At 50.0% G+C, this 10,889-nt stretch overlaps 4 protein-coding genes across 4 annotated transcripts; 3 read left to right on the forward strand and 1 right to left on the reverse strand.

Moving 5' to 3' along the window:
* Positions 1 to 1,713: 1,713 nt before the first annotated feature.
* On the forward strand, positions 1,714 to 3,464 carry PFICI_04234 (uncharacterized protein; the record flags this gene model as incomplete). The annotated part of the gene is made up of 2 exons (XM_007832815.1): positions 1,714 to 2,822; positions 2,885 to 3,464. The coding sequence occupies 2 exons, from the start codon at positions 1,714 to 1,716 to the stop codon at positions 3,462 to 3,464; spliced, it is 1,689 nt and encodes a 562-aa protein (XP_007831006.1).
* Positions 3,465 to 3,920: 456 nt separating this feature from the next.
* Positions 3,921 to 5,336, reverse strand: PFICI_04235 (Acetyl-CoA acetyltransferase; the record flags this gene model as incomplete). Its single annotated transcript, XM_007832816.1, has 3 exons — positions 3,921 to 4,118; positions 4,180 to 5,124; positions 5,184 to 5,336. 3 exons carry the CDS (start codon positions 5,334 to 5,336, stop codon positions 3,921 to 3,923), a joined length of 1,296 nt encoding a protein of 431 aa, XP_007831007.1.
* Positions 5,337 to 7,325: 1,989 nt separating this feature from the next.
* On the forward strand, positions 7,326 to 8,492 carry PFICI_04236 (uncharacterized protein; the record flags this gene model as incomplete). Its single annotated transcript, XM_007832817.1, has 4 exons — positions 7,326 to 7,455; positions 7,528 to 7,635; positions 7,776 to 7,836; positions 7,928 to 8,492. The coding sequence occupies 4 exons, from the start codon at positions 7,326 to 7,328 to the stop codon at positions 8,490 to 8,492; spliced, it is 864 nt and encodes a 287-aa protein (XP_007831008.1).
* Positions 8,493 to 9,285: 793 nt separating this feature from the next.
* Positions 9,286 to 9,991, forward strand: PFICI_04237 (Ubiquitin-conjugating enzyme E2 2; the record flags this gene model as incomplete). The annotated part of the gene is made up of 4 exons (XM_007832818.1): positions 9,286 to 9,327; positions 9,407 to 9,471; positions 9,558 to 9,782; positions 9,868 to 9,991. The coding sequence occupies 4 exons, from the start codon at positions 9,286 to 9,288 to the stop codon at positions 9,989 to 9,991; spliced, it is 456 nt and encodes a 151-aa protein (XP_007831009.1).
* Positions 9,992 to 10,889: the final 898 nt, after the last annotated feature.

The following is a 10,889-nucleotide window of genomic DNA, read 5'->3' on the forward strand; positions in this document are numbered from 1 at the left end:
AGTAAAGGGTATCTTGACTGTCGGATGTCACGGGCTATAATTGGAGCTTTCAAGTAGGCACAACGCCACTTGCACATTTTGCATCATCTTTGGGCCGCGAAATGTTTCTCTCTCCCCATTTCTCAGAACTTGAAGAGCGCGAGTCGAAAAGATAGAGTCAAGTCATAAGTCCACATTGAGCGAGTCGCGAGAAGAGAACCCGGACTTTTAAAACGACTATCAGTGCGAGAACAGCATCCCTGTCTGTTCGGCCTGGCTAGATTCAATATCAATGTGCAATTGGAGGTTTGTACCTCAAAACTACCTACCTACTATTAGTCAAGTGCCTAATGTAGGTAGGTAAACGTCTGGTTCTTGGCCGAGCCTTTCTGCCGGGTCATTAGAGCTTTTAACACTAATGTACCTACCTACTAGGTACCTAATGTAGTACTTTAGCTCTTTGACAGCTTCAGAGCAAGAACCAAACAACAACAATATTATTAGCAAACGCTGGTCGACAATGGAACATTACAACAACAATGTCAAGCACTCGAACAATCCGCCTTGGTTTGTCACTTTTTTCCAGCTCCGTTTTTCGGCCTCTGGGCACATGCCCGTGCTTGTGCTGGCCTTGGACCAAGCACATTGCACATGATGTGATGGTCCACTAATTTGTTGTTTGCGCACGGCAAACAACTGAAAGAAGCCAACGGTCCTATCTCGGCTGCGAATCTCAAAGATTTCTCTCGACATTCCCAGACTTGCAAAAAAGTCTTGTTCAGTTCCTTGCATGTCGGGGCGGGACCGGACGGTCAAAGGATGAATGGGATGAATAGAAAGTCGATGCCAAGACACTGATGACTGAATCAAGAGGTTGACACCGTTCTTCTTTTAAAGATTGTGCCGCTAATTCGATACTTGTCGTTTTGCGCCCGTTATCTTCCATCATACGTCGCCCCACTCTGCCCAAGGGAGCCAGGGACTTTCTGGGCTGAAGGAGCTCGCGACGCGAGCTTTGAACGCGAACCTGGAGAGATTTCGATGCCATATCACTCTTTCCCCTTTCCTCTGCTTTCGCTCTGGGCATTCGACTGCGACTCATGATACAGCTCGTTGGTGCTCGAGAGACGTTGTCCCTATTCTCTCGATAGCAGATTCAAACAACAACCTGGGGAGAACGGGGCTAGCTTTTATCATTTGCGTGGACACCAGAGCAACCAGCAATGCAAAGCCACAGGCGGGTCACGACAAGCGTCTCCATCCTGCTGGGCTTGAGCCTCAATTCGGTCCTGGTCCCATCGCGCCGAAGCCCGAGGACACTGATCCTCTGGAAATATGAGGCGAAAAGAGGTTTAGTTGTGGCTGGAGAGCCTAGACGCTCTCCATTCCGTTTCCGCCAGCTCCACCCCGGCGCCATATCGCGTCTTCACCACATGGCCAAGACTCGCCAGGGGTCCACTATCGCCATGATTATGCCTTGAATAAGTGGAACCTCGCCAGAAACTCTATGAAACAGTATCGCGAGAATAGTGGCCATATGTACGTACATGTTGATGAACAGACATTTCATTTTGATATAAATACAACATGTCTCCATCTTCCCTTTTCTGTTGTCTGCGGGCTCACAATCTCTCTATCGGTTTCCTTCTCATCTTTGGAGCAGTGTCTCAATTTCTGCTCTTTACCTTGTCTTTATAGTATAGAGAAATCGTCGTCTTTCGACGCCTCTTCATCATGGCGACCCAACATTCGAGTGGTTCTGATTCCACTCTGAATCAGAATGATGTGCATGCCGCAACGGGACTACAAGACATGTCGAAACAGAAAACCCGGGATCCGGAACTGGATGTCAACCTCCCTTACCGAACCTTGAGCGAGCGGGCCAACATGGCCGAGTACACAACCGAACAGCCAGATGGACAAATACCCATCACCGCACCCGACAGCAAGAAGGAGTACAAATTGGTTGCATTTGTCGAAAACGACCCCGAGAATCCAAAGAACTGGTCCAAGGCATACAAGTGGTGGTGTACCATGGTTGTCGCCATGACCTGTTTCGTTGTAGCTCTTGCTTCGGCGGTCATTACCGCAGACCTCGATGCCCCGGCCAAGGAGCTTGGTGTTAGCAAGGAAGTGTCCCTTCTGGCCATCACCGTCTTTGTTGTTGGTTTTGGTGTCGGTCCCATGGTGTTTGCGCCACTGTCAGAGGTCTATGGTCGCCGTGTTATCTATGGCTCGACACTGCTGCTGGCCGTCATTTTCATCATTCCTTGTGCTGTGGCGCCCAACATTGCGACTCTACTCGTTTGCCGCGCTATTGACGGTATTGCCTTTTCGGCGCCCATGACCTTGGTCGGAGGTACACTTGCAGATCTTTGGAAGAATGAGGAGCGAGGTGTTCCCATGGCTGCCTTTTCTGCTGCCCCTTTTATTGGCCCAGCCATTGGTCCCCTCATTGGAGGCTGGCTCTCCATGGCTGCCGGCTGGAGATGGTTATATTGGATTCAGCTCATCCTTGCTGCGATCGTGTGGATTCTCATCACCTTTACCGTGCCCGAAACATATGCACCCACCATCCTGAAGCGACGTGCTGAGAAGAAGAGAAAGGAAACTGGAGACATGGAATTCGTCACGGAACAGGAGCTGGACAAGCGACCAATGAGTGCACGCATGAAGATTTTCCTTCTGCGACCTTTCCAGCTCCTCTTCCAGGAGCTCATTGTCTTCTTGATCAGTTTGTACATGTCCGTGCTCTACGGTCTACTGTACATGTTCTTTGTGGCGTACCCAATCATTTTCCAAGAGGGTAAGGGCTACTCTGCTGGTATTACTGGTCTCATGTTGTAAGTTGTCCACCCAAACAAAAGAAATCCGTCTATATATTCAGACACTGATGAAAATACAGCATTCCAATTGCTGTTGGTGTAGTCATGTCGGCCATGTGCTCGCCCTTTGTCAACAAGCACTATCTTACCCTTGTCAAGAAGCACAACGGAAACCCGCCAGCCGAGGTACGACTGATCCCCATGATGTTCTCATGCTGGTTCATCCCCATTGGTCTCTTCATCTTTGCCTGGTCGTCATACAAGGAGCTCTCGTGGGTGGGTCCTTGCTTGGGCGGCTTCCCCGTCGGCTTTGGCTTCATTTTCCTCTATAATGCCGCCAACAACTATCTGGTCGACTCGTACCAGCACCTGGCGGCCTCGGCCCTTGCGGCCAAGACTTTTATCCGCAGCTTCTGGGGCGCCGGCGTGGTGCTCTTTACCATTCAAATGTACGATCGTCTCGGCGACCAGTGGGCCAGCAGTCTTCTGGGCTTCATTGGCCTCGCCTGCTGTGCCATCCCCTTTTGCTTCTGGAAATGGGGTGCTCAGATTCGGCGGAGGTCCAAGTACGCCTATGCTGGCGAAGATGAGGAGGAGGACGGCAAAGGCATCGCCAGCCGTGGTGATGTTGAGAAGGGACAAGGGGACGCTGGCCATTGAGCCGTTTGAAGGAGTGCGAGATATAAAATTGGTGTTTGAAAAGAGTTCAGAGGCACTTTCTCTACATGTTGAACAGTTTTAGACTGATAGAAAGAGATGGCAGAGTTGAGCCGGGTTGTGTGGGACATGAGAAATCATGTCAATAGACTAGTTGTTTTGTTTTTGTAATCATAGAAAAGAGATACCCCGGCGGGCTGCAGATCTAGACAAAGATAATAGACGATAATCTGACAGTAAAATTATAGAAATTACATGGCTCAAGTACGGATACGCATCAATCATTTGTTTACAATGATACCAGTCATGTACGTGGCTTGCCCCAAGCAGCATTGTAGCTGTACTTTACAAATCATTGTAATGCGAGTGACAAGACGCGGTTTATCCAAGACAATTATTGGCAAGAATTGAGCTTGTTTATTTGACTTAATTTTAAAACGGGTATCAAATAGCCTGAAATTATACACTCTCGATCCTCTGCACCACAATTGCCGACGCGGCACCGCCTCCGTTGCAGATGGCTGCGACACCATACTCGCCCGGCTTGAGCTGGTGAAGCAATGTCGTGAGAATGCGCGAACCCGAGCTGCCCAGGGCATGACCAAGAGAAATGGCGCCTCCGAGGGGGTTGACCTTGGCACCTTCTAGTCCCAGGATCTTGAGTAATGTTAGTATTATTGACTTTATCTGGATATAATAGTAAAGGATATAAACACACCTTTTCATTGGCCTTGATAACAGCCGCAAAGGCCTCGTTGAATTCCCAGATCGCTACTTGATCCTTGGTGATGCCGGCGCGCTCCAGAGCGATCGGAACGGCCTTGGCCGGGGCCACGGGAAAGTCGACGGGGTCAATGGCGGCATCGGCAGAGCCACATATCCTGGCCAATACTCTCGATCCGGCTCCGTACTGCTGCGCAATGGCCTTGCTGCCGAGCACCAGCGCGCTGGCGCCGTCGTTTAGCGTGGACGAGTTGGCAGCCGTGACGGTACCGGTACCGTCGCGAATAAAGGCGGGTTTCAGGGTCGGGACCCTGTCGAGCTTGATGTCAAGGTAGCCTTCGTCAGTGTCGATAATCGTATCGCCCTTCCTACCCTTGACAGTCACTGGGGCGATCTCGTCTGCAAAAACCTTGTCCTTCCAAGCAGCTTGTGCCCTCTCATATGACTGGATGGCGTATTGGTCCTGCTGTTCGCGGGTGATTTCGTACTTCTTTGCCGTTGTCTCGGCGCAGATGCCCATGTGAAACTGGTCATAAACATCCGTCAAACCGTCCTTGATCAGACCATCTTCCATCTTGACGTGACCAAACGCTGGCAGGCTGCTGGACCGGGGAACGTAGTATGGAACCTGTGACATGTTTTCCATACCGCCGGCAATTTGCACCTCACTCAGGCCGAGCTGGATGTTTTGTGCCGCGAACACCACGGCTTTTAAACCCGAAGCGCACACCTTGTTGATAGTAATGGCCTCCACGCTCGAGGGCAGTCCAGCGAATATTGACGCCTGTCGTGCCGGAGCCTGTCCAACATTTCCTTGTAACACATTGCCCATGTATACATCCGTCACTTTCTCGACCGGGACTTTGGACTTTTCGAGGGCGGATTTGATCGCGACTGCGCCCAGCTTGGGTGCGGATACTGTGAGAAAAGAGCCATTAAACTGAAAGATATGTTAGTATTCGATTCCAAGAATAGAAATCAAAACATTCAATCACCTACCTTTGCTGTGGGCGTCCGCGAGGCACTGAGAATATACGCATCGCGAATTTCTTGCCTCAGACAAGTCTGGGCTGAAAAGTGGCGTGCCGAGCACTGCCGAGGTCCATTGCGCAGGATGGTCCTGGCAGCTGGTCGCATTGATTGAAGAACCATGTCGTCAAACTCCAGCAGCAGTATTTGGCAGCGACAAGAAAAGTAAACAGGTCGAATTGCAGATGGTATAAGTTGAGCAATGGAAGAGAACAAGTTCTACAAGATGGTTTATATGGCGGAATCGGCTTCGGTGTAAGCTGGATAGACCCAACTTCCCCGGTAACTTGAGCTCCATTCCCACCTCCACCGGTTAGACGCGGGGCTAGTCCGGCCCCACGGTTTGGAATGACGCGGGAGTTTGGTCCATTTGTCCAGCATCACCCGCGGGTCTGGCACGTGTAAATGTGCTTGGTGTGTTTTTGTACCGTGCACACTCTTGGTAATGCGTACTGTGATCAAAATTGCAAAACGTGCTTTGCACAATCTAGTATGCATGCACTTATTACACTGCACTAACTAGGCGGTCCCCCTGCCTCTGGAGCGCACTTCTGCACCTGGTACTGGTGTAATCGTGCCGGGCTGCCGGGGGACAAACCGCTGAAAGCGCCATCGCTTCGGCTCTGGGCTTTGGCTGGGTAGGGATCATCTCCCATATTCGAGTAGTCGCAGCGATGGCGCCACGGGAGCAGAATAGTCTTCAAGCTAGCGAGACAACGAGAAAGTTTCCATGAGCCTCTCGAACCTTGCAGGGTCCAAGAGGGTTAGTCTGGACATGACCTAGGAACAGATCGCCGTTGAATGAAAGGTCTTGATTAATCGTAAATCCACAGCATAAAGACACAACGGGAAATGTGACGTGTATTCACAGACGGAATGATCGTGACAAGACCCAACAATACACGACGGTGATGCCAGCACTGCCGTCTGCCCCAATTTGGCCCGGACTCAAGACGGAAATTCGGTCGAATTAAAACAAAAGATCTCCGACTGCAATAAGGCGGCGATGATGGAATTGCTTTTCTCGCGTCTCACGAGACGGACTGGAGGGCGCGAGCAAAGCGGACACGACCTGGGCAAGGTTCCGATTGATGAACGCCAGGGTTCGTGAAGCGCACGCCGCACATCGTGTCTGCAGGTCAACCAGCGTCAAGGGTCTTAGATTAGGTGGGCTTGGTGGGCTGCCACATGGGCGTCGTCGAAAGTCTTCAGGCTTCCCCGACCAGGGCCAACCCTTAACCGCGTCAGAATGGTCATGTACAGTACTCGCTTGGCCCATGTGCAAGAGGGTTCGTTTTGTTTGCTCTCAACTTTGTGGCTTTTGCTGCTGGGCTGCTGCTGCTGTGGGATAATGAATTGAGTGAGCGACTGAGGAATGGTGTATGTGATTTTATTTCTTTTTCATCTGTCTTCTTGTCCTCCACCGTGACCGGACAACATTAGGGCTGGACTTTTTTTTTGAGGTGACGCCTTGCGGCTGTCAGAAATCCTTCTTCTGATCATTCTCGAAGGACGAAATAAGGCAATGACCAGCACTAACCTAGCTTGTTTAAATGTGACCCCAGAGAAAAACGCGGCACGGTCGTCAACGGCATCATTGGCTGGAATATTACAAGGCCCATGATATATTAATCCCGAAGCGATTGCTGTTTCCCGGCCATACTTCTTGGCCTGTCTCAACAGCATTCCATCCACTGCCACGACGAAGGATACAGTCTTACTATCCTTTATTTCTTTTTCATCGTTCCCTCCCAACCGCCCCTCTGTTTTCTCTCCTGTCCTCTCCCATGGTGAGTCCGACAGAGATTGTGCGCCGGTTCCAATGAGCTCCCAAATTCCGCACACAGGGGCAGATGCTCATCTAGACCTTCGCCGAGATAGCGCCATCTCGGCCGTCTCATACCAGTCCGTCTCGTGAGCGCGCCCAGCACCCCTCGAACTGGTTGGATTTAGATGCTGAGTTCAAGGCATACAGGACCTTGACCGAGTCGATCAACAGCGACAGCCCAGTTTTCCGAGTTGTCGAGGAGAACGGAAGAACGTATCATTCATACAAGCAAGGACGTATGTATCAATTCTCTCTGGCATGTGTCTTGGGCCGCGGCGCTGACCATGGCGCTCCCATATTGTGAACAGGCTATCCTCTTCCAAACGACACAGTACGTCGCCGCAGAGGTTGCTGATCAGGAACGCGCAAATGCTGATTTTCCGCCCCCAAAACAGCGAGAGCAAAACAGGTCCGGTAAGAAAGACTGATCCTTCTTCGGCTGCCTCCGGGTTCTGCGATTGCTTACATTTTGTCATGATTGGACAGCTATCGAACATGAGTTGTGGCGCAAAACCCTGAGGGGCAAACTGTTCCTCTCGCCTATTGAGAAGCTAGACCATGTTCTAGATATCGGCACAGGCACGGGTGAGTATGGTCACTTGAAAGTGACGAACTCTTCCGACACGAGACTGACTTTTGTTTTCCTACCAGGACTATGGGCGTTTGAGATTGGTTGGTTGACAAATCATGTATACACGAGGAGCTCTTATTCGGCTGACCATTCACCCATCTAGCCTTGACGCATGCCAATTCTCAGGTAATCGGTACTGATTTAAGTCCGATACAGCCATCATAGTGAGTCTCTTTCCATGTGTGGGTGCCGCTACCAATCAATGTCTCCCCAATCTTGAGTCGCCTACTCTTGAGCTGACACGAATCGTTGTAGCATTCCAACAAATTGCCAGTTTGAAATCGACGACGCTGAAGACGAATGGCTTTACCGCCAAAAGTTTAGCCTCATACACAGTCGCGGTAATCATCTATCTTTCCAGTCACCAGAGACGGTCGTATCAAGTGCATTCAACGCCCTTGCCAGACATGGTTGGTTTGAATCGCAGGACATTGTGCTTCCTTTGAAATGCGATGACAACAGTTGGGAAGGCAGTGCCATCCAGAAATGGAACAATGTGATTACAGAATGTTTCCTCCTAAGCGGCAGGAGATCGTACGTGGAAGAGTACGCACAAATGTTTCGCGACGTCGGCTTGGACAATGTGACGGAAAGATTATTCGTTTGGCCAGTAAGCCCTTGGCCACAAGGGCCACGAAATCAACATTTGCGAGAGCTGAGCCAAATTGCTCGCCGGAACCTGTTGGAGGGTCTCGAGGCCTTTAGCATGGTCTTATTCACGAGATACGCCAATATGAGCAAGGACGAGGTATTAAATCTTGTGCAAAATGCCAAGGACGATTTCTGGGATCCAAAATATCACGTTTATATGCAGGTGTAAGTTGTCAACTCAACAATCGAGTTCGATAGCCTCGAAAAACTGACAATGTTTTATTAGTGTTGTCACCATGGGGCAGAAGCCTTGAGCTGGCCGGATTCGTTCTCGATCATGATTCACAAGCGAGCGAGCGACTTTGGCAGTCAGAAATCTTTTGTGATGGGAACCAGGTTTTTGTTCTCATGCCTCTTTGTCTTCTTTTCATTCACTCTAGGCTCGGCGTTTCGGAGTTTCTGTTAGCATTGTGTCTTTCCGGGTTTGTCAAATGCCTGAACAGCTGGGCTCTGTTCAAACACAGTGACATTGGATTGGCATATCAGCATTAGCGCTCAAGAATCAAATCACTTCGTTTACCCATGAATCAAAATGTGTTGGAGGGTCGTAAATTACCCCTCGGATTCTATAACCTGCATGCTATTCTTCTGGCGATGCTCGAGAAATGTTATACCCGCGACTATTTAGTACCTTGATTTAGGTCCCCTGCATCTTACAGGTCAGTAGGCAGTTAGTACAGGTAGTGATCAACATGCCTGGTTGAGATGTGGGGCCAACGGTGTCCAAATGACCTTTGCAAGCCGGCGCCTCTGCCCCTCGCCCTTCGCCCCCAGACGCTGCCGTCGGAAGAACTACACTAACCTAGTACTGACTGACCTTGCTAGTAATCCTTCACAAGCCTAAACCATCACGCAACATCTTCCAAGAGCAACTTCCCCATCCATCCTCTTGCAGGACTTTAGTCATAACAGCCTCCGGCATATCAAAACCCAGATCGTTGCTGTACCTTTATATATTCAACATGTCCACTGCAGCACGTCGACGGTTGATGCGTGACTTCAAGGTAGGCGTCTGACGAGTTACTCCCGATTGCGGCTTGGATGTTGGCCGTCCAGAGTTGTGAAGCTAATCGAGCTCTGCAGCGCATGCAAACCGACCCTCCCGCCGGTGTTTCCGCATCTCCTGTCCCCGATAATGTCATGACATGGTATGTCATTCACAAGGAACGATATTCTCGAATCGATATACTAGACCAGAGTCCCAAAGACTGACCCAGGATGTCAAATGCTACAGGAATGCCGTCATAATAGGCCCTGCCGATACACCATTCGAGGACGGCACCTTTAGACTCGTGATGCACTTTGAGGAGCAGTACCCCAACAAGCCTCCCGCTGTCAAGTTCATCAGCCAAATGTTCCACCCCAACGTCTACGCGACCGGAGAGCTTTGCCTCGATATTTTGCAGAACCGATGGAGTCCCACATATGACGTCGCTGCTGTCTTGACGAGTATCCAGAGGTAAGCATCCGACCCATCCGGTGAACGTCCAAGACGCGGCGCCCATTGGGGATACTGGGCCTTGAAAGCTAACCGTACATGCCAGTCTGCTCAACGACCCAAACACCGGCTCTCCAGCCAACGTTGAGGCATCCAACTTGTACAAGGATAACCGCAAGGAATACACGAAGCGCGTGCGAGAGACGGTCGAGAAGAGCTGGGAGGACTAATTGCGTTTCCAAATTCTTGCAGAGCAAAAGACTCGCTTGGATAACATGCTAATTTCCTTCGAGGATGGCGGTTATGAAACAGACGGCAATTACCACCATGGCAACGTGGATCGACGTTTGACTCCGAGATCCCACTGCTGGATCTCGAGAGCCAACAAATACAGTCTTGGGACATACAGAGAGGAACGGGCCACCGGCGAATATTTGATTATTCACAAAGTCACAGTTGAGGCGTAGGCGTTTTTGACAGGATTGCACATGGCAGCAGTATTCTCTTTTCTCCTTTCGTGGCATAGTCTTTGGTCAGCTGCTGTTTGACAGTACAGAAAGCCTACGGTAATGTATTTCTTGTCGTTTTGTGGTCTGGCTGCGAAAAGTCGCATAGCTGATGGCGTTTTGATGACGATCTCTGGATTTTCGAGTACAAAGATAGTAAAGCAAAAGAGACTGATCTCAAGAGCAAGAAGATTGATTTTCTGAACTCAAATGGATCATAGCGTCAAGGACATGATTTTGCCCACATGCACTCCTCATCATTAAGCATGGCCAAGTGCTTGGGGTATATTGCGGCGGAAATGAATGACAATTATGCGGAGTTTACCTCTTAATCTGCTTATACATGCTTGTTATGCCTCTCTCCTGCTGGACTCGGATTTTGTGTAGTCAATCTTGGTAAAAATACATTCTCGAGGGTTCTCTATTCCATAGAATGCCTTTACATCTACTTACGCACATGGGTCTCTCGGAATAGAGTCATGCATACTGGCCCAGGAGAATTTATACAGGAAAGTTTATTTTTGCAAGTATGCTATAATGTACAGACATTGCCTACATAAGTAGCGAGGTACATCCTCATCCACGAGGCGGGAGGACGCACAACCACAACGGCATGCAACCA

The sequence above is a fragment of the Pestalotiopsis fici genome (assembly GCF_000516985.1).
Source record: "Pestalotiopsis fici W106-1 unplaced genomic scaffold PFICI_Scf_3, whole genome shotgun sequence".
In the NCBI taxonomy this organism is placed as follows: Eukaryota; Fungi; Ascomycota; class Sordariomycetes; order Amphisphaeriales; family Sporocadaceae; genus Pestalotiopsis; species Pestalotiopsis fici.